Genomic DNA, 23,399 nt, shown 5'->3' with positions numbered 1-23,399 from the left:
AATTAGCTGTGTGAGCTCCTCTTGACTGTCTGGTTCTTTGTGTGCTTTTCAAAAGAGGCTGAATTGAAGTCAGAATGGGGATCTCTTCTCTTCAGGTAAGCCTAACCCTTTTGTCTACCTGTAGTTATTCTTTACGATTGCCAAGGAAAAAGCTTTGTATTAACTATATCCATTATTGGAGGGGGATGATAGATCCTTATGTATCATCCTGGTTTGGGAGTGCATCTGTTGATGAATATGTGCATTGTAGTGGGCAGTGCAAGATCCAGGCTGCAGTCTTCCAGCATTATTCACTGAAGAACTGGAGGAAAGAGCAGTGCCAAACATTGTTCCTGTAATGGAGAGGGTTCAGCCAAAAGGAATCAGTTCTTAGCCCTTCAGTCTCCATACACAGTCACTCATCTTGCCTGGATTTTGAGGTTTATAAGGCAGACTCCTCTAATGGCGCTATTCCTCTAACTTCCCACAGTAGACATAAACGTAGAAAAACTGCTCATCTTCAGGCAGGCACTGGTTAAGTGAATTGCACCTTAAAAGTATGTGACTGTTGTTCATAAATTGTTTCCAGAGTGACTAAGATCAAATATAAACATTTGTATTTGGTCAGATCAGTCCTCTTCCATTTTCCATAGTGAGTGCTGTCGCTTTTCTTACTTTTTTAGCAACATTGGTGGCCTAACCTTTTGTTTAATGTAGTTCTGTTTAATAACAGATTTCCCCACTAAGAGCTAATTGTTTATTCCTTGTATTAAATTCATTCACATTAGTCAGTGCTGCTTAAATTATTGCAGCTGTTTAAAACCCATTAAGTGTCTTTTCACCCTGTGCATCACACATGGAAAGAAACCAGAACTTCCCAAGGTAAAGCAGACTTGGCTATAAATTTTAAAAATCCAGTCATGTGGCTGTTCAGTTTTTCTTGCATAAGAATGACCTAAATATTTGCCTCAGAAGAGAATCTTCCATATATATTGTGTTAAAGCAGAAGGGCCAAAAGGTGCAGAAAGCCTAAACTGTCAAGACAAAGGATGGTCCCTGTCACAAGAGCAAGTCTAATTCTCTAAGTTAATTGCTTTTTTATCCATAGGATCACGTAGAAGGTTATCAAAAAAGAAATGACAGATGCCATCAAATGTGTCAGCTGCAGAACCACTGAGCCGTAACTCTTTCCTTCGGGGAGGTTCAAAAAATCTTTTTAATCACATCTTTAAATTACATAAGAAATTAATGATTACCAACTTTTGTTCTGCTAAATCATTTTGCATTCCCAGTTAGCTGTAATACCTGTATACCACAGTGGAATGTGTCTGCTGTGTGTAGCTCCTAAGGTATTTCATACTGACTTGTTGGAAATAGAAGGTAAAAAGTGCATTCAGTTCTTCAGAAGTGTCAAGGAGAAGGAAAATTACTGACTGGGGTGTCTCTGTAGTTGTCTGATGCCCTGGCAAGGCTGGTTTACTTGAGCATATTGTGTCAGCTGTAGTAGTGTGGAGTGTTGCTGTCTATTGTGAGACAGTAGAGAATTAGAATTAGATTTCAGAACTAAAATACAACTTTAAAAAAAGTTATAAAAATTGTCTTACATATTTTATGGGCTGCTACCAGCATAGAGTACACTCTAGCAGACAGTCACCATAACATCTAACTTGTAAAAGCAGTTTGGTTTATGTGCCAGCCTCTGTGAATTTTAATTTAGTAAGATGGATACAACTGCTGCTCAATAGAGCCCAGCTCTTTTTGTTAAAATCGAACTGGTGCTGGAAATGGAAAGCAGGATAAAAATCCTCTCCCAGAGCAAGGGGTCTGCAGAGGGGCCACGGGGACACAGAGGAGCTGGCTCTGCTTTGGGTGTGACGCTTCTGGGGCTGCATTGCAGAGCAGTGCTGGGAATTCCTCGTGTTCTTCCTCCTGTTCTGCACCTGTGTGAGCTGGAGACAACCAAATCCAAGGAATAAGCTTGGTGCTGAGTTTAATTTAGAAGTTTATTCATGGTGGATGATGACAAAAACGGTGCATGCGGTTTTGGTATTGCAGTCTTCATTCCTGTAAATTCAGTGGTTTGCATCAGTTCCACTTTGGCTGAAATTCTTGTTTGCTTTGTCAGGTATTTTGTATTTGGTTTTCTTTAAAAAATTGATGTTTGGAATTTTTTTTCCCCTCAGTTTAGTTTTGCAGACCTGGAATAACTGAATCTCATGAGGTTTTTTTGTTTGGTTTGGTTTTTCATTTTAATGCTCTGACACTGCACATGGAAACCTAAAAATGTTTCATGCAGACCTAGGTCTTGAGACAGTGATATGTCAAGGATTGCACCATCTCCTACTGTTACAAATTCAGTGGCAGGTAGCTAAGAGAAGAAAAATGCATTTCAGTTGCAGTTTTTTATTATCAGAGAGACTGCAGAAAGTGTTTCTTGGCATGGTAAATCCCACGAGGTCTTTGAGGGCTGATTTGCTTCAAGCTCTTGCACCCCAGCACTGGATCTGACTGTTGGTTATACACTCCTTGGTTTTCTTCAGGATAGAACCAAAGTAAGGAAATCACAGCTTCTGTCAATCTGCTGGTGCTTTTCCAAGTAAGATGATGTGCACTCTGGCTTCAGTCATCTGCATCTTTCCAGAAAATTAGAGTAATTTATTTTCATTTCTAAATTCCCCATATTTCTCTGTGGTGGTGAACACTTTGCTATCCTTAGGCTTAATGTGACAATGGTGTCTTACTGTTCTCAGTGGAGTTTTCTGATTCAAGAGCTCTTCTAAATAAAACTTAAGGAATGACACTCACCTGAGATCAAGTGATCTAACTCTGAATACTTGGTAACGCTGTTTCTGATTTTTCCCTTGCCTTAATTTATTATGCAGAGATATCTTTACTCTTGAACATAAGGTTTCCCATACAAAGAAATCCTCACAAATCCACCCAGCATGCCAGCCTGCACTGAGATAATTTTTGGTTCACAGCCACGTGGTTAGCAAGCTCTGTCTTCCTCTGTCTACTTAAAAGTATTCACTTCAGGAATGCAGGTGAGTATTTTCCTGGCTACGATAAAAACCGCGTGTAATTCTGCACCTTTTGAGTGTTGTCAGCATAAACTCTGCAGCGTTTGGGTCGATCCATCTGGCCATGGAAACAAAAGCTGCTCTGCTGTCAGTCCCTCTCTTTCCTTGGATTGCAAGTTCTCTTGGTCAGAGGCTCTTTTTGTTCAGCAAGCACCTCAGTAACACAAACAGTAACAATGCAATACAGCTTCCCGCAGAGCTGCACACATTCATCAGCAGCGTTCCAGTGGCTGCTGCAAGATTTATTCTGGGCTTTTTCAGTGACAAGTTAGCCATCCACTTCCTGCTGCTAACAGAACTGAATAAAACTTTCACAACCAACAAATAAAAACCGAAGTGCAGACAGATCTAGAAATCAAAGCCATTAACTGTAAAACACGATACCACAAGTGAGCCTTCCACCATCCTGTTCTTCAGTCACATCAAGGAGGCATAGTCTGGCGAGAAGAGAAAAATGAGAGTGGAAGTGGGGACTCCTAATTCATTCTTTTCTTCTACAGTTCAGCAGCATGGGAAGTGGCCTTTCTTCTGTTCAGTCTGGAAGGTCAGTACAATGACATGAGTGATTCTTGGTGACCATGCTTACAAAACCAAGTAAAGGAAAAGCAGTCGATTGCCAGTTTATGTGTAGCCCTTCATGGAATAACAATTCCCTGTCTATTTCCAATTCCAGTTTCTTTTTCTGTGCACAGACCATAAAAATCTTACAACCAATTTTTAGAAGTAGTTACTCTTTAGGAGATTCCTTCTTTTACTTTGCAGTCCTGGAGATGAGTTAGTGTTGCTCCTTAAAATGTAGCTTCGTATCTTAGATAAGTAATAAATTAAATTTAAAGCCACTTTATACTGTAGAAATTATACTGCAATCCATTGGAAAATAGAAACAGTGGAGAGGGCAAATTAAAAAGTCTGTGTCTGTGCAGAGGAATGCTCCCCACATTTATTCCAACCCTGGTCAGTAAATCCACATGATAAAGGCCCTCCAGAGGAGACAGGTTTGGTTTGGGAGCACTGCTTGTATTTTTGTGGAACTAGTAAGTAAGCTCTTCCTCAAGCTCTCACTTACTTGCCTTTTAGTGTTAGCAATTCTGGGAATAAGCCAAGTTGTCTCTCCTCCATTTTAAACTGGACTTGGACTAAGGATACTTCAGAGCTGTCTTTGATAGAATGCTAATAGCCCTCAAAAGGAGGCTGAAAATCAATTTAGCATTTCTATAAAAATTATTCTTTTATGCTGCAAGATGTTCTTCTTGTCCTTTTCCACTGCCATTGTTCAAGGTAATAGAAATGTTGAAAATGGTAATCCTGAAAATACCCTAAAACAAGATGAATACTAAAATGTATCTCAGTTTGTAATGTAAAGTGGTTTTAAATTCAAACAGACTATGAAAAATATTTTGCATCAGTGAAGGACTTCATCTTACTGACTGAGGAGGTTTCTAGATTGTGCTCAGTTCTGCACAACATGATTAGAAGTATTTGGAGAGTGCTTAGAGACACCATAATAGTCAGGAAACATCTGAGCAAAAAATGAAGAAATACAGGCTGAAGAATTCAGTAAGTAAGGATGACCGAAGCAAAAAGCAATAGGCCGCAGATGTCTGCAGGGTATAAACAGTGAGGGTGAATAAAAATATTTAATGTAAGGCACAGAGATATTTAAGTGTATATATTATAGCCAATAAAAGCAGCAGAATAGAGGCTAATATCCAAAAGGAAGTAGAAGGATTATCTAAGTCTTTAAAAATTAGATTGGGTAAAAGAGTATGAAATATGCTATTGGAAGGAATATGATATTGGCAGGGGATTTGTATTAAGATACATTCTCAGTCTCGTACAGTAAATCAAATGCAGAGCTAATTTGGATTCCTGTGTGTTGGTTTGAGGCTGCAGGTGTAGACTTTGCCAGCTGGGATGTTTGTCTAGGCACACCTAGCGTTTGTAATCTTGTCTTTTTGAAATGCAAGCACTCATGAAAACAGGTAAGGTGTGTATTAACACTTGTAACAAAATCATCCCCCCAGTTTTCACTGGAGTCTTGGGATTTTCTGCAGTTACATCCTTTAGAGTTGATACTGTGTGGGAGCCAATGAAACTGTCAAAGTTCTTATTAACTTGAAATAAATTTTTGTTATTTCTGTGTTGGCTACATATTATCATGAAAGTATGGCTTGAGAAAAGAGGTGTCTTTGTTATTTTGTGGAAACTTTCTCCTGGGTTTTTTTTTTTTTGTAATTTCCCTGATACCAATGCTGATGTAGCTGGGGAATTTCATTCAAAAAAATTAAAGCTACTCATAAAAAGAAGGAAAAAACCATAAATTGTGACCCTTGGCTGGTGAGTAAGCTGAACACTGAATTCCCAGCTGTATCTTACCTGGAGCTCTCAGACAGTGAGAAAATGAAAATTTTTTTGGTTAAAGATTGTTTTTTTTCTGTCAGTAAAGGTGAGACATGGAAAAAGAGCTTTTGGTTTTCTTCAGCTCACCTGAAACAGGGGCAGAGGTAGATAGCTATTTTAATTCAGATAGAATTGGAAGTCAGAGGAATCTTCTTGGCTCTGTTAGGAAAAACAGAACATCTAAGAAGCATTTGTGAATGAACTGTGACACTGATGCATTGCCCAGTCCCTGGAATAATTGTTATTTAATATGCCAGTGGTGTGGTCATTTTGTTGTGCTTTGCTAAGCATGAAGAGCAACCAATTTATTTGTTTTTTATCTATGTTACAGGGTTTGAGTCTTCATTCATTTGCACTCTCTTTGTTCTCTAGTATGTGAAACTCAGCATTAACACAGATGCTGTGCTTTAGTCTTACCTGGGGGGGAGAGATATCAGCAGAGAGGCGAACAAGCCCCAAGGTGTCAGCACTTTAGTGCTTCACTTGGTGTCAGCATTTTAGACATAGCTTGTAGTCTCCAATACTTCTTCCAAGGTACCTAAATAGTAGCTTGTTATACCTTAGTCTGTGGAGTTGGGTTTTTGTGGGAAAAGAGCGCAGAAATGTAAATGTGTTGAATTCTGTGTGCATTCGAAAAACAGCTAAATTTCACTCACTCTCGAGCTCTGATTATTTAGGTAATGATACAGACCAGACTTTGCAATCTTGTTTATTTAATAATGTGCTGAGCAGGAAGCACAGCCTGTAGGCCTTTTGGGGATAAGCTGGTCTTAGTTTGTCCAGGCTCAGGCTTTGAGGTCCAGAGAATTTTACTTCACTCAAGGTAAAAGTAAGGCTGATATTTTTCCAGAAGTCCTTACTCAGACTCTCTTGTATTTGATATATGTTACACTGACACCACGGTTTTGCTTTCATTACCTAAAGAACTGGAAAATACTTTTTTTATTTCCCAGTCTGCCTCTGTCAGTCCAGGGATTAAATTGAAAGAGGGAAGATTTATATTGGACATCAGGATGGAGAGTTTTTTATAGTAAGGGTGGTGAGGCAGTGGCACAGGCTGTCCAGAGAAGCTGTGGTGACCCACCCCTGAAAGTGTCCAAGGGCAGATTGGATGGGTCTTGGAGCAACCTGGTCTAGTGGAAGGTGGCAGGGGTTGGAATGAGGTCACTGTTCCTTTTTTATCTGGATGGGACACGCGGGGCAGAGCGGGAAGGGAAGGAGGTGCTTTGGAGACCTGACGTGGACAGCAGGTCCTAGGCAGCAGCTTGAGAGGAGCTGCAGGCTATTGCACCTTGGGAATAGCAGTTTTGGAATCAAATTTGTAGTAAACTAGGCTTTACAGAATGTCACCTTTTGTGCACGAGCCATGGTGTAAGGTAGGCCTGAAATTGCACATGGAAAACATCAGTGTTTGTGCATGGGAATGTGGCCACGGCCAAACTTAGAGCAGAGCTGGTGCAGTGCCCCAGCTGCAGCTGCCTGCACATCAGCTGAACCCCCGAGCTCTCTGCTGCTCAGAGATCAGGCCTTGCCCTTTCTCCAGAGCTCAGCCTTGCAGGGGTTTCCAGCCACAGCTGGCAGCAGAAATCCAGTGAGGGATCAGGATCGGGATGTGCTGCAGCCGGAGCTCATGGACAGCCTGCCTCGTCCTGCAGCCAGATCCGCCTGCTGCCTGCAGCGGGAGCTGCAGCTGGAGCTGGCCTGTGAGGAAGCATTAAATAAGGAGCAAATGTGCTGTTGATAATGAATGTGGAGCTGGGAGCTCGGATCACAACCTCTGTCCTTTCTGAGCTGGGTGACTATAAAATACATGTCCACTTAGACAGAGCAGCCATGCCGCTGTTTTATCTGTGACAGAGCACTGTGCACCCTTGCAGGCAGGGTGTGAAGCTGTAGGAGCGTGGCTTGGTTAATGAGGGGTGCAGAGGTGTAATGCCGAACATTTCCCGGGAGCCAGACAAGTGTCAACACAAATCAATGAACAATAGAATTGTTAGAATTTATCTGCTGCTGGTGGGGTGCGATGGAGTCAGGCCAGACAAAGCAGGCAGAGCAGAGTGGCCCAGAAGTGACCTGGAACAACATCTGAGGGCTGGCCTGTCGTGCTCGGGGCTGAGGCAGCTGTGAGGCTGTGTGTGACTGCAGCTCAGCTCCTGGAGTGCTTCCACTGGGGCTGGCAAACCTCACATTCCCTCTGTACTGACCATCACCAGATCACAAGAACTTAAAAATGCCAAGAGGTTCTAAGTTCATTTTAGAGCCACTTCGGTTTTAGTCAGTTCTGTTACATTCTGAGAAGTCATCTCTTAATACTTGGTGTTACATAAGCAGGTCAATTGTTAGGTGAAAATGTAGCCAGCAAGGTTTCTATTGAATTTTATCTGACCAAAATCCAGGGGGAAACAGGTACCAGTAGGGTGTTGTGTTAGTTCTGTTTCAACTGACCTGGGATTTTTTTGACCTTTAATTAAAAGAAATGCAGCATTTTATTTCTGCTAACTGCAAAATAATGAGATCGTTTAGCTGTTTAGTAACAGTAACCTCTTTCATCTAAGTACAGTTTAATTAAGAGCTAATAAAGCAGAAGTTCAGACAGAACCCTGAAAACAGCATGCTAATTACTTTGCTTTATTAAATACTATTGGCAGCAAGTATTTATAACCTTCAAGTTACCTTGCCGTAATTAGCTTGGTTCTCATTATCTGGTGCCTCAGCCTCCAAGAAGTGAGAAGTTGGTGAAGGAAGTTAGAAATATTTCTTAAATCTCTTGGTTGTACAAATGATTTACCTAGATGAAAGAGCCTAATTACTTGAAAATACGTACTTGCACTATCATCAAGATCATTATTGTGTGTGATAAAAAAAAACCCTAAAGGAAAACCCAGTGACATTTAAAACAGTGTGTCCTGATGAAAAAACTTTTGATTGAAATCATTTGAGCAACGTTTCTGAAGTGGCTTTTTATGTTTTAAGGATTCTTCACGGGATGCATAAGTTTGGACACCTAAGATGAAGTTGTGGCTCCTGAATTTTTATCTTCTGTTGGACACTGAAGAACTTAGTGGGCACATAACTGGGCTTCAGCCTGATACTTTATTGGTACTTAGGGGGAAAATTGGGTTACCTGTTCTCCACCAGCAATACACTTTGCAGAAAAAGCTGAAGGTTTTCTTTGTTTTTTCTCTTGCCCTCTCTGTAATGTCAGCTCTGCTAAGAGAGTGCACAAAGGCAAATTAAGCTTTTTCGTCCTTAGGATAGATAAAATGTTTTTTTCAGGTACATCCTTATACTCAAAGCAATTATTCTTATTAATTGTTTATAGTAATAGGTGTCAAATTGCTAATCTTGGAAATCCGGAAAGAGTAGTCATTGCATTTTAATGATGTTCCAAAATACATAATTTATCATGAAGGAATCATTTTTCCTCAGAAGCAAAGCAGTCCAATAAAATACTGATTCCCAGCCTTTTGGGCTGGACCTTCACTGAGGCTGTCTTCTGTTCCTGCTTTTCGTGCTGCTTCCCAGCACCCCAGGTTCTGCAGGAGGGGGAGCTTGAGGGAGGCAGGTGGTGTGTGAGTACCCTAGCAGCAGATTCTGCTGCAGGCCCAAAAAGTGCAGAGTAAAAGGACAGCACATCAGTTTTGGCTCATTAAACCTCTCTCCGCCAAGAAATCCACTCAGAAAATGGCTTGAGTTCTGTTTCTTCCCTCTCATATAAGAAGTACAATGTGGAGAAATTAAAGCTACTTCTGGATAAGAGCTCCCAGAGGGGATTGCTCTGCTTAACTCAGGTGCTTTCACATTACACTTGTTATTAATTTGTCCTTCCTTTTCAGAAGCTCCTTGCCTTTATTGAAGGGCCAACACAACATCAGAAATTTTACTCAAGCAAAATAATTCCTAATTTAATGGCTCCTTTGGTAGTATTGTCAGACAGTAAAGCATTTAAATAAGCAAACATTAAGAGATGAGATCTGCTTCCCAAAAAAAGGAGGAAGAGAAAGGCTTTCTGGAAAATGATGAAGCTGCCCTTGTGTTTGTTGCTGACATGAAAGCGTGTACCGATGTGAAGTGTAAGATGTTAATGCTGCAGCACTGTGAGGCTCTGTCTGTCTGCTTGCCAATTTAGTTGAAATGTACGTGATTACAAGTAGAATTACCAGCATATTGAACTATTTCTCTTTTCAAGTGCTTGAGTTCTTTAGCAGCTTTTCAGCAGGAAAATAGTCATAAATATGTTGGTGTGACTGCACAAAGAAGGCATCCTTCCTCTTTGGTGAACCAGAGTTCAACAAGGCAAACTTGATTTATTCCTTTGATCAAGTCAAGGCATTTGAGTCTGAATATTTGTGTTGATGCTGAAGAAATCGCAGCCGTCTGTTCGCTGAAGACGGGCTGACACTTGTAGTTTCTCTGTGGCAGACTCTAAAGCGAAATCGCACTGAGATATTTGAGGGCAGGAGGCAGGATGGCTTCCTGGCTGTGGAAGTGGGGAGCAGGTTTGAAAATAGGAGTTTTATCCTTGGCTTTTCAGCTGATTTACTTGACCTAAAAAATTGACAGCCTATGTCATCTGTCCATGTCTCTGTCCCGTTTGAGAGATGAGAAAATCTGTTGTTTTGCTGTAGGGATAGCATTTGTCTATCTCCTGAATTGTAACAGGGCCTTTTCCTGAGATTTCTGTTTTTACTATTAGTGAAACAAGGGTTCTTTCATCATGTATTGAACACTTACATTTGATTTCTGGCACTAGGAATTTCCTAAACCTAGTCTGTGAGCTAAGGAGAAGTTCAAAAGAAAGAACTCCATTGGAACTGTGTACGTGAAAGGGATTATGCAGCCAGCAATTTATTTTCTTTATAGTACCAGCAGAAATATAACATGTACTACATAATTATTTATAAACATATGAAGGCTTGACGGTTTTAAAATACAATATTCAGTACTGGTGTATTTATGTAGCATCTCATGCAGTTACCCAGAGGGGCTGCTCATAAACAATCATAATATATCCAGAAAATACCAGCAGTTTACCTTCAGCTTATAAAACAGCATGTAGAAAAGAAATTTCAGGCTTTTAGTCCCCCTACTTTTTCTCTCTTTCTGTCTTTCTGATGGAAACTCACAGTAATCAGCCCTGCCATCTGCTACTATATATTTTTCATGAGTTTTAACATTTTGTTTTTAGAACCTGAAAGATGAGTAAAATGTCAAGTCGCCCAGAAAATAATCATAGGCACGACAACTCAAATGTTAGCTCGGCTTGTCTGTACCCAGAGTGGTTCACAGCAGGTCTGGGGCCATCCTCTTCACAGGCAGAGCAGGTACACACCCTTGGAATTAGCTGATACATCCCCAGCACGAGGCAAGAAGGTGGGAGCCACACTGGCAAAATTAATTCCCAGGGAAGAAGTGAACTCTTGTGTTGCATTGTTACAGAAATGTCTTGGGCCTCTTGTCACCTTCCTCCTTCCTGCCTTTGAAAAGCCTGTTTGCCATTCTAGTTTTCCATCCTGCTGAAACCAGACTGGAGGTGACAAGCTGGGAAGGTGTTAGAAAGGTACAGGATAAAACCTTCAGCTCAAGAAATGCTCACAGCTCTTAATGTGGAGGGAAAGAAGTGAGCAGCCCTTGGTGCCACCTCGCTGTCAGGCTGTGCTCAGGATCCCTTCCCCTCCACATGTGTGCCCTTAGCCCAGGAAGGGAATACCTGCATTATTTGCCTCCTAACTTTCCAACCATGCAGAGACAAAATTATTTCATCGAATAGGTTCTGAGCAGCTCAGGGTTGGTTTTCATATAAATCCTGTGCAGATTTGCTGCTTTTCATTAGAATAAGAAGCCTCCTCGGAGATCTTCACTCTCTCAGCCAAGCAAAAGCCCTCATTACAGCATTGCAAGGTCTTTCACTTAATAGTCTGCTTCATAAGTCTGGAGCTTGTTTTCAGTTATCTCCATTCTGTGCTTCATTTTGCTCATTCTTTTAGAGTGTCTCTAAAGCTGTCTCTGGGACAGTTTTCAGGCTTTGCAGTGAAAGATGATGATCTTTACCAGGTGAGCCCTGGGGAAGACCTAAAGTAGAGATTGTATGCTCTAATAAGGTGGATACTGTCTCAATCTGTAAAATGGGTCATATTTTAAGGAATTGTAAGTTGAGTGTAGTATGCCTCAACCAGACTGGAGTTCTTCATATTTTGTTGTCATTGGCATATAATTGTAGGCAAATCACTTACATTATGAAAATATTCAGGGAAACTAATTAAAATTATTGGTTCATATTTTTCAAGGCACTAAGTTGTCTTTGCATTTCAAGAGTAGGGCAACTGCTAGACCTTTCAACCTTCGAGAATATCCAGTCATATTCATCTTTCTTGTGCAGTTGAGTACATTCCCCATTCATAACACAGTTACTCTTCTCTGACAGTAGTAATGCTTTCCACCACTTTATTAAGATCATTGCGCTATACTCTATGTTGACTTGGAAAACTTTCTGATGATTTTGCTCTTCTGTTTTGTTCTTGCTTTGCAAAGTTTGGAACACTGGGTTTCTGTGTTCCACCTGAAAAACTGAACGAGGGAACAGCAGGGTGTAAGAGCCTGGGAGAGAACTACTGAATGTAATATGTAAATCTTAGGAGCAACAAATCAAGAAAAGCATATTGAAACCAACAAGTGAAGCTGTACCTGATGAATAATGCTTCTTCCTTCTTCCTACATGCTGTTTTTTTGTTTGTACTACTTTAGTGCAAGTACACAGATGCTGACAGTCAGTATCAGCTCATTGTCTGAGAAATGAGTCAGTATTTGAGGGAATCTGCCATCCAGTTCTTTGGTGTGGATAAGGTTGATTTTGCTTCCTGCTGTCTCGCCAGATTTTTCTTTTTGAGTTGCCCATGAGTTTGAAACAGGATGGAAACGCTGTGGATGTACTTGAGTTGATGTAGAAAAATGTAACTCTGACAGCTGCTCTTCACCCTGGTGAATGGAGCAGTGCTGGGGGCGCACAAGAGATCTGATTCATTCCTGGCTGTGGCCCAGGTTTACTGAGGGACCAGTGGAAGGTCTTCTCTCTGTGAATGCCTTTGTTTTCCTCTCTCATCATTCAGGGAGTAACCCAGCATTTAATAGCTGGTCATCTTCATGAGGGAAATGATGGAGTTTTCATGCGGTCTTTAATCTTTATGTGCTAATAAAAATATCTGTACTGCTCTGTCTTACATAAAGAGCTGGTTTTAAATAGCAAAACCAATTGAAAAGGTACATAACTGTAAAAATATTTATATTGTTATATTAAATTTCTCTGCCAGGTTGTATTTTCTACAGGTATGTTTATATGCTGGTTTGTTTTGTTTTCAGGCCCTGCTTGATACTCAGAATCTCTTGAGAGCCCAGATTACAAATTTTACTTTCAACCTGGGATTTTCAGGAAAATTCTATCACACAGGTAAGATTGAAACACTAAAATTACTTGGATTTTGATGGTGTTCTGTATAGTGTGAGGAGAAGTAGGAATGATGGAGTCTGAGGGCCTTAGTATGCTGTGTTCCTGCATAACTTGCTGGTGTGGAACAGATTAAATGCCTCCCCCCCTTTTATTCAAATTAATTCCTTTCAGTCTGCTTTTGAGTGGTCAGTTCCACCAATCACATAAAATTTGTATTGATTTCACTGAGGGATCTGTTGAGCTACCACAATTCTTCCTTAGGATTGTTCAAGTTCTACTGTAGAAATAGAGCAATGTATGTTATCCCTTAAAATAATTTTGTTTTAAAACCAGTATAGAAATACGAGAGATAAAAGAGTATTAAATAGGATGTGGGCCATCACAGTGGTCCTGACTGTCCCATTTTGTCACCAGTGCCTCAGCAGGAGGTATTTTAACTGGTCACAGTTTATTATGTTAATATCATTCCTGCTGCTTCCAACTCTTGTAAAAAATATAATGAATGTAGAAACTTCAGAAATGTTTGGGTTTGGTTTTTTCTTTCAATTTTCTCTGCAGGGACTGAGGAGGAGGATGAGGGTGATGACCTGCTGCTGAGGTCTGTGGATGAGTTCTGGTGGTTTCCCCACATGTGGAGTCACATGCAGCCACATCTCTTCCACAATGAGTCCTCACTGGTGGAGCAGATGATCCTCAACAAAAAGTTTGCCTTAGTGAGTTACATTTTTGCATTTTTTTGTTTAATTAGGTACTCAGGAACCATTAGTCTGTTTAGATTTAAAAAAAAAAAAAATCAAGTTTCTGAAAGAATAAATTGAAATACCATTGAAAGGTATTCAAATGACTTTGTGAAACCACTGGATGTTGGGGTTAGGTAAGTGTGCCACAATTTCAAAGATGCAATTCTGCAGTGATACACCTCATATATTCCCTTTGAATCAGCTTTATATAAACTTGTTTTGAAAAGCATTGCCTTTACTAATTATTTATTCACAGCAAAGCTCTGAATCAAAATGTTTCAGTGAGAATATAAGAAAAAATCAAAACATACTTTAGGTCTGAGGATACTGGAGAAACAGATCACAGTTGCTTTCATACAACAAATTGCAATAATTAAAACATGTTATTTGTCTGAAGAGGGAGTCTGGTGTCAAGACATAATTGTATCACAGTATCTCAGCAGACACAACATTGTTTGCTGGATTACATCTGCTCTTCTGACAGCCTAATATTCCTTCTTCTTCCTTTTCAAAATCCACTGGTTGCTCTTTAGATGGCAGGTGATGCCTTTGTTCCTGGAAGGAGCAGGGGGATTTGAAATGCCAGAACAAAGAGTGCACTTAATGGTCATGTGTCGGTGAGTGTAGGAGAAGAGGATGGACCAAATCAGCCAATTCAAGTTTGTGTTTGAAAACTTGGCTTTTGATTGAGACACATGCTTTCTTTCAAACAAAGATTTCATCAAGTTTGCTGTAAATTGTAGTTGTACAGAGTACAGGACAGCTCTGCTTTAATGTTTCCTTTGAAGAAAACATTGCAGTAGGTGTTAAAATTTCCGAAAATTTAAAATTCTTGTGTCCAGTATTGCCCTTTTAATATGATTCTGTGTACTGGTGCAAGCTCCACTGGAAATAAAATGGGTCCTTGTAGTTCTGGTGTGACCTAAGACATCCTCTGGGATTAGTGTGCAGGATGTAATCGTTAAAGAGTGTTATAAGGATCGTGCATTTTCAACCTTGGCTTATGTAACTTCAGCAATTGCCATTTTCTTCACTACTTTCAGTGCTTTTAATGCTTACAGATACCTTCTATTAATTTTTTTTCATGTTTAGACATACAGACATAAAGCTACTGGTTATGTTTCATTTGCTCAGAGCATTTAAATTAATAACAGAGAGGAGTATCCGCTTTTTTGCAAGAGGCCGAAATTGCCGATGCCTCGTGCATTATCCACTCAATGTGTGTATTGTGTGGGAGATGCCCACCTGGGGAATAACAGTCAGTAAGGAATAATGGAGACACTAATTCATTGAAGATGATAGAAGATGATTATTAGAATGAAAGATTTAGATTACATATTTATTACTGCCTGTTGTGAAACTTGAGGGGAGAAGCCTTAAAAATCAGACTTTTGTTTATAAATGAAGGAGTTGCAGTGGGATGTTAGAGAAGGCAATTTCTTACATGTTCTGTGAAGATTTTCCTTTCTGATGCTTATGCATGCTTAAGGGCAGTAGGAAAGATAAAAGGAAGAAGAATTGGATTATCTGTGGTAGAATTAAATCGTGTAAAGCGGCGTAACTGATGGAGGATCCACTCTTTATCTCCTCCTGCAGTACAACCAGGAGGGCAGAGGTTACTCGCTCCTGTTTGGCAGATTACACACGGTGCCCTTCATGGGTGCCATAAATTCCTAGAAGGAAACAAGAATTTCACCGTTCTTTAGACATAAGAGAACTCAGGGTTCTCCACTGTGGTTGAACCAGGTGCGTCTGTTACACGCAATAAATGGTTTCACTAACGTCACACACCTGTTTTTCTGGAGGTTTTCATGTTCCTCAGTAACTGGTTTCTTCAAAGGAAGAAGTCCAGGTATCAGCCAATGCTTTGCACACACAGTATGATCAGGAAATAGGGTAAGGATGACCATATTGATTCAAGCCATATTAAAAACTCTCAGAATTCAAAGGCAGTGCAAGGGCACTCTTCCTAAATCATGGCAAAATGATATCTTATCCACTGATCAGACTATCAAGGAATATCTGCTATATACTGTTCATTTGAAAAGTAACCTGAAGGAAAATGCATTGGATATGAAGAGAATGTAATGGAATCAAGGTGAGTATGTACACATGAGAAATGCCAGGAGTCTTCAAAAATAGGAAATGTGCTACAAAAGGGTTTACTCTACTACATCCTGTAGAGTGTTACACATGTTGAACATGACAATAAAATAGTTAAGCTGGTTTTTGAAAATGGATTTGTGTTTTGATTGGACTAGAGGGGAAATGCAGTGACTCTGAAATTCAGCTCCTCATCCAAGTGATTATGAAGGGACGTGTAGTGGAAATTGTGGGTTTTGTAGTTGTAGCTGCCAAATGCTACGTGTTGTGTTGAGTATGTGCCAGTGATTTTCTCTCTGACATCAGAGTTTGTGAGCAAATTTCCTGCAAGAACTTGAAAGAGTGCAGCTTTCTGTTTAATGTAGATTTGAAGAAACCAATGTAACATGCATTTATATCTTTCTTCCCTGCCTACTGGTGTTTTCTAAAAAGGCTTTTGTCTTAAAATCCTGTGCTTCATCTTCACCATGCTGCTCTCCATCTCCTTCCAGATCAGCATATTTTGATATTACTCTTATTTGCATTTCAGATCTGTTCTTGGTCTTTCACAAACAAAGCATCTAAGAAATGCCAAAACATCAAGTTTCTTAAATTTTTGAGTGCAACCATTGTTCTGTCATGTTTCAGGAGCACGGTATTCCAACTGACTTGGGCTATGCAGTGGCTCCACACCACTCTGGAGTCTACCCAGTACACGTTCAACTTTATGATGCCTGGAAAAAGGTCTGGAACATCAGAGTTACCAGCACAGAAGAATACCCACATCTGAAACCTGCAAGGTATAGACGAGGCTTCATCCACAAAAACATCATGGTGAGTTGTACTGCTGATGTTCATTTTGTACTCTGCCATTTCATGGACAATTTCCTTTGAAGTGGAAAAGCAGGGTATCCTAGAAGTTCACATTGCAAGAAGCACGTACTGCTATGCGTAACTAGCAAGATATATTTGACAGTGTCTTGTTAATTAAAACCAGTCTGTTGCTGGTGATGTTTCTGCTGATGAAGGTGGCATCCAGACACCCTGCTGACAGCAGTTAACAGGCTGTTAACAGTTCTAGTCCTGTGGTTAATGCTGGTTCAGAGAGCTCAAGGAACAAGTCCATTTTGCATCATTTAACACAATATGCTGGGTTAGATTTCTATCAGGTTTTAAATTTGCACGGTACCATTAACTGCAGAAGGGTATTGCCAGGTTATGCTACCTCAGAATCTGGATCTGGGTGGGTACATACTTTTGTTTCCCTGTGAACTGTGCATGGTTGCCCTTGTTTGGCTTCCTGCCATACACAAATGTGGGCTGGGCTTTGCAGCCTGGTTTAACCCAGAGCCTCAGGAGCTGCAGGGAAGGAAAACACCCCCCACACCACCTCCAGGCTACCAAAGTGCTCTCAAATCCCACTGTTTTCCTAAATTACATAACTCCCAGCTCTGTCACTGACAGCCACGTTTACCAAAGGAAGGGCTTCTACACAACTGACACGGAAGGCGTTGTGCTGTTGTCATCTGGGCACTGGGGTGGAGGCTATTTCGGGTTCACATCTCATTGGTATTATCTCAGAAGTGTTTAAAAACAGCTTTCCAAAATACTTGGTGGCATGTTCCCAAGTAACTTTCGTTTAGAGCAAGTGAGAGAGCAGTGAATGGGAGCCCTGTGTTGTACCTCTGGCTGCAGCAGGCACTTCTGGGAGGTCGAGAGCCTTGGCACAACACTGCCACTTAGGACAGAATTCTGGTATTGTTCTCACATTGCCATGGATACCACTTCCCTAAGCTAAGTAGTAGCATTTTAAAGTTTTGATCTATTTTTGGGTGAAGCAAATGAAAATGATCTCCAGAAATCTAGGAACAAAAGTGACACCAATCTAGGGTTGAGCTACAGTTTGCTCTCCTCAAAGCAATCACTGTGTGTGAAATAATGGGTTTGTGGATGTGCTCAGGGAGCACAGAGCATTTGGGGAAGACAGATTGACTCAGATTCTCCAAAAATCCCTTCCATAAATATTTGTGAAAACATGTCATTTGGAGACACATAATGAGGTTTAACACAAGGACACTGCAGCCAGAAATCTATTCCCAAAACCAGTCATACAAAACCACCTGTTCAGGGAGTCTCAAGCTTTCAGTTCTCCAGGGCAAATGCATCAATATTTTACACCTGCAGGCTAATAGTAATGAACACACTCAGTAAAAACATGGTTGTGTAAGATTTGTCAGAGCACCTCACATCAAGTACAGCTTCATTACCTGCCTCTGTGAAAAATTGTTCACTTATTTCCTCAAGGAAATCCAAAGGTTTGTTAAAAACTTAGGCAAGTTTATAGCAGATGTACAAATTCCATACATTTTTTGACAACACAGAATTTGCAATCCGTGATCACAATATTCTCTGCATTACAAGAAAGAAGTTGAGAAATGAAACTTCAAGAAATAAAAGAGTACCTACAAAACCACAGCCTGTGTCAAATATTTGTATGCTTTAAAAGTTAATCTATCATAACAATCCCAGTTAAGCTCTATACATGAACATCCATACTCAGCTGTTGATTTTCCATAAGGAATAGGCATAATTGAAATACTCTCCAGTAAATTATTTTCTGAATTCAGGAGAAAATATTTTGAGTTCCTGATGAGAAATGTTAACTGCGTTTACTAGTTCTTCATATTCAAAAGATTTGTTCTTGGAATGTTTCTAAAAATAATTTTGCTTGTACTACATATTTCAATAACAGCACAGTTGCATGGGAAGTAAATATTTCTAATGAGGTGAGCATTATTGGCAAAATTTCTCATGTGTCAAAGTAGAATTGTTGGTGGTGATGCCTAAGCCAAAGAAACCCCAATTTGCCTTTCCAGTCACAGTTTAAATTTACCACAAAGCCATCATTCAGATAAAAGTGGAACTGATTGATACGATACAGACTGATAATATTTTAGATTATCTTTCACATTATTTTAAAACTTTAGACTTCAAATACTTGGATTTAGGATGAGGTGTTATGGACAGAATGAGTTCAAGGTGTCTGTAATTGTAATTTGATGATAGAGATCAGTCTCCAATTTCAAACAAAATGTGATGGATTTTTTGGATGTTACGATTTTAGTGATAACAATTAATCTAGATCGGTACTGGTTTCCAGAAAAGTTTTTTCCAGAGGCCAGATATACCCAGCAATTATCTGTTACATGTTACTTCTCTGACTTTTAGCATCATTAAAAGCATAACCCCTTGAGTTTTTTATGTTTCCTTCATAAATTCAGGTGCTTCCTAGGCAAACTTGCGGCCTATTCACGCACACCATTTTCTATAAAGAGTATCCTGGAGGTCCAAAGGAATTAGACAAAAGTATTCAAGGAGGAGAGTTGTTCTTCACAGTGGTTCTCAATCCAGTAAGTACAGCAGGATTTTGAAATGTTTTTTAAAAATTAATTGAAGGAAAAGTTCCTGAATGTTCCAAGGCTGATCACCTGGGTCTCCCAAATAATAATGGTTACTGATAGTGAGTTCTTTGGCTTTTTCAATTAAGTAAATTACCATCTAGATATGTTCTGTTAGTTATACAAAGCAGTCTTCACCTTTTTTTGTCAACTGTTTTGTTAGTAATGCAGCAGTGCCAGCCTGTCTTGTTCTTTACTTTTTGCATGAAATAAGACCCCTGAGATATGATTTTTCAAAGAATTTGAATGTAAAGAACTGCTATGAGTATCTCAGGTAAAGTTCATTTCTCTGCTGTGCCAAAGTCGTGATGCAAGGTGTTGGGAACACTTACTGAGGTGAGAAAGCAGCAAGCAAGGAGGGCTTGGGCTCCAATCAGTTTTGAGAAATTTCAGTTGCTCTCTCATAGCAGCTTCAAAGAAGAGATCCAAGTAAAAGAGCCACACAGTTCAAAGAAAAGATCTGAGTAAATGAACCACATGTGCTTAACCTTTCATTTATCTTTAATGGAAAATAAGCAAGAAGTGAGGTGCTGAAACTACAGAATGCTGACAGAAGAGAGCAGTGTAGTACTTCAAAATGGCATGGGATTAGGTCAACTGCCTCAGAACTGACCTTTAAGACAAGCTTTTAGATAAGGCTTTCACTTGGGGTCCAAATCAAACATACAAATAAAATTCTGCTGCTTTATAGAAATGTAGTCACTAGGAAGATCAAAGAGAACAAAACATTTCCAATCAAATCTTTTGGAATAACAGCCTAAATATTTTGTGCCCTTTTTTAATCTTCTGCAATGTAATGCAGTCCAAATGAAAACCATTTCTGAAAGCTACTTCAGCAATTTATGTGCAGCTGTATTTTTCAAGCCTCAGATGCTTTCAGGCTCTTTGAGAGCAGTTACTGTGTTTTGTTCCCCTTTTTTGTGTTCACATAGCAAAATTAGGAAATATAAACTTTACTTCCTTAGCACACTTGTGGTTTCCCTTCTAGAAGGTGGCAGTGGTTGCAGTCCTGGCTTTGATGATGTGTATTATTCCAGGCACAGGATAGAATCAGTCACAGAGTGGTTTAGGGTGGAAGGGACCTTCAACACCCTCTGCTTCCAACCCCAGGTTGTTAATAGAGCTGAGATCTGGAAAATCCATTGCATGGGGAGGGTACTGGCACCATAGCAGTTCTTTGGCAATGTGGGTTTTGACTAGAAGTTACTCTGTGGGCAAATTAGAAGAAGGCACAGAACAATATTTTGAGTCAGGACAAAATATATATTCCACATTGAAATACAGCCACAACAGCCAAAAACTATTTTACAATGTGGGGAAACAGCAAAATTTAATATGAGTGCTTGAGGTATAAGCCTTTTAAATTAAAAGAATTTTGAGAATGGAGGGGAAGACAAGCAGTGAACTATCCATGGTTTTTGATATCATCATGGAGGTTTGATCACGTCTGCCTGACATCCTGGAATGTGAGTACAGTAATGTCTTTTTATACATTACAAATCAGGTCTTTGATTCATGCATTGCTGTGTAGACTGTGTGATCACTTATTTCTGAAAATTATGATATCCCCAATACAATACAGGCTAAAAGAACAGAATGCATTGTTTTCTAAATATAACTGTAAATGAATATTTGGCCAAAATCTGCCCAAGACTCCTTCTAAGGAGTGCCTTTGAAAAGATGATATATCTGGTTTGTAAATACCTGCCTATGAAGAGTTCCCAAAGTTCTAAGCATTAGCTTTGCACACAGTCAGTTTAAAGACTGAGGTTTTTATCTTTGTGGGGTTTAGGTCTTGCATATATCTATGTCACACTTTGCAAGTCAGCGTTGGGCAAAAATTTAGACATTAAAATGAAGACTAAGTAGCTTTAGGAGTCTGTCTGGCATTGTGAATTTCATAAGCTTTCTTGTGTTTTCATCAAAATTGCTGGGATTTCTTTATGTGAAACACCCAGCTGTTGAGAGGATGCAACAATTCCATTATGAAACATTTTCAAAATGTTATTTTTCACTGATACAAAACTAAGCAGAGAAAACACTACCCATGAATCATTACAGTGTCAGCTAAACAATGTTCTCAATAATGAGTATATAAATAGTTCGTTTCCAAACCTGGAAAATGTGAGTGTGGATTAAATGTTAATCTTAACAAATTTCTTCATTATATTTAATTTGGAAGTGAATATCATTTGTCAAGTGTAAGTTACCAGGCTGAGACTTCAGGAGCTAGATACCCTACTCTGAAATAAGTGCCCCTAAGAATGAAGCCCGAAATTTCCTCAGTGGTTTGGCTGTGCAGTGGTGTAAGAGAGGCTCTGCCTCCTTACAGTGTGCTCCATCAACCACCACGTGCAGGATAAACCGCAAGAAACCGCGGGACCGTGTGTGCAGCTGTGAGTTTTTGTCATGAGAACCAGCATGATAGCCCTGTTCCCAGAGCCCTGTACAAAGCAGACGTTCTGCAGGTAGGAAAAGCCTCAGGAAATGCTGCTCTGTTGAGAACCAAGAGTTGGCTTGTTGGAGTAGCAAATCTCAGAGCTGGCAGGTTGTGTGGTTTGCTTTGGTGACTGGGAAGTGGTCCTGACCGCTATTCCTGTAAGGCATCCCGAATTCTGAAGTGTCACCAAGCTGAGAAAGAGCCCAAGCACTAAGAGAGCACTAAACTCCCTCTTCAAGTAATCTGTATGTCTGTCTCCCGTTAAAGATCTTGCTGACTGCAGCGGCCCTCGGGCGAGATGGTGCTGTATCAGGATCTTGCACAAAATGTTTCACAGGAAAAGAAAAAGCAAGCTTCAGCAGCCTGTATTATTGGTATACTGGCATTATTTCTCCCACGTTATCAGTTGAATAATTGACATACAGGGAGGTGGAGGGTCTGGCACTGATTCAGCCAGGGAATTTTGGGGCAAAGCCACAAGGAAAAGGTGCACTGTAGAAGTGTGTAGTGATGGGTATCTTATCCAGTCAGACACATCTCTGGTTTATTGTCTCACATTGTTACTGGTTTTCATACTACTGTACTGACTTGAAAATATTTTAGCAAGTATTTTTCCTGATAAACTTGTTAGAATCTTGAGTGATTTCAGACTGATCTCTCTCTCTGCAATATCCAGTGAAATTCTTGGATTAGTAAAACAAATTTCTGTTCCACGTTTCTTAGAATGAAACTGTACCCGTTTCCTAAATCTGTCCTTTGGACGAAGAGAGCCATTAGGTTTGAGCTGTATATAATGAGGAGGTCAGTATAGACACTGCCATCAACTCCATCATTGCTTCTCAGATTCTTTGAACTATAGAAAATACAGGTCTGGAGCTTTTCTGTCCCATGAGATGAACGTTTAAGGGTAACCAACAGTTCATGAAGTTTTTCTGTACCTTTTCTGCCCCTAAGAAAAACAAACAGAATGCAGTAATTGCATTACAAGCACTTCCTTGCAAAGTACTGTGTGTCTGCAGATGGAAAGAAAAGGGAAAATGCCCTGTGGAGAAGAATTTGGTGAAAACCTTCAAATTGTTGACAGCCCAACAATGAAACTAATGTGTAGCCAGCTGTGTGCTCTTGACATGGTTACAGCAGCGCTGATGAAGAGGAAAGGCTGTTAATGCTTTAGGCACTTGGTCTGATTGATCTTAAAATAATTGTAATCTTTGTGTGCGTTCAGTTCTAAGTATTATTTTCTTCTAATTTTTACCTCTCCCCAGTTGCAGTGAGTAGAGCTGTTATTAAGCTAATTGACTTGCAGCAAGGGAGAAATTATCTCCTTTAGCACTGAAAATGAGAGGATTTGTACGAGCATCAGCGGAACCTGCTGTATCTTAATGTGACCCTGAACTGGCACTACAGAAGAAAATGAAAATCCAAGACATTCAGACTCAGCTTTTCCATTTCTGTCCATCTTGCTTGGCATGACCTCATATGTAACTGTCCTGAGTGTGAGAAGCAGGGAAGATGGTCCAGTTTGACAGGCTTGCCTCACTTCATGGGTGAGAAAGGCATCACTTTTATCTCTTCCATGCCCTCTTGTGCCCATAATTACAGCAAAAGCTGCCATCAGTTGGGGCGGGGGGGGAAATCAGTTTAGCAGAACATTTTGGCTGACTGCAGAACACAAGTATTCTTTGCCTTCCTATCTGTTCTTCAAAACCCACCCATAAAAGCCAGAGAGAGAATCTGGTATTTTGTGGGTGGAATAGGAAAACAAAAGAAATTCCT

The 23,399-nt window shown here is 40.0% G+C and overlaps 1 protein-coding gene across 3 annotated transcripts in view; it reads left to right on the top strand.

Annotated features, from left to right (window-relative positions):
* The window catches only part of LOC102102170 (bifunctional heparan sulfate N-deacetylase/N-sulfotransferase 3), a 338,929-nt gene that overhangs the window by 297,671 nt on the left and 17,859 nt on the right, over window positions 1-23,399 (top strand). For all 3 annotated transcript variants that reach the window (XM_088056447.1, XM_088056445.1, XM_088056448.1), the window contains 4 exons: window positions 12,816-12,903; window positions 13,462-13,616; window positions 16,374-16,559; window positions 19,007-19,135. In XM_088056447.1, the coding sequence (XP_087912573.1) occupies window positions 12,816-12,903; window positions 13,462-13,616; window positions 16,374-16,559; window positions 19,007-19,135 (558 nt within the window). The remainder of the gene's footprint in view (window positions 1-12,815; window positions 12,904-13,461; window positions 13,617-16,373; window positions 16,560-19,006; window positions 19,136-23,399) is intronic.

The sequence above is a fragment of the Pseudopodoces humilis genome, chromosome 6 (assembly GCF_049639895.1).
Source record: "Pseudopodoces humilis isolate 2021_Gansu_Grassland_sample_001 chromosome 6, ASM4963989v1, whole genome shotgun sequence".
Taxonomy (NCBI): Eukaryota; Metazoa; Chordata; class Aves; order Passeriformes; family Paridae; genus Pseudopodoces; species Pseudopodoces humilis.
Note: the sequence above shows the minus strand (reverse complement) of the source record. Positions and strands in the feature narration are given on the sequence as shown.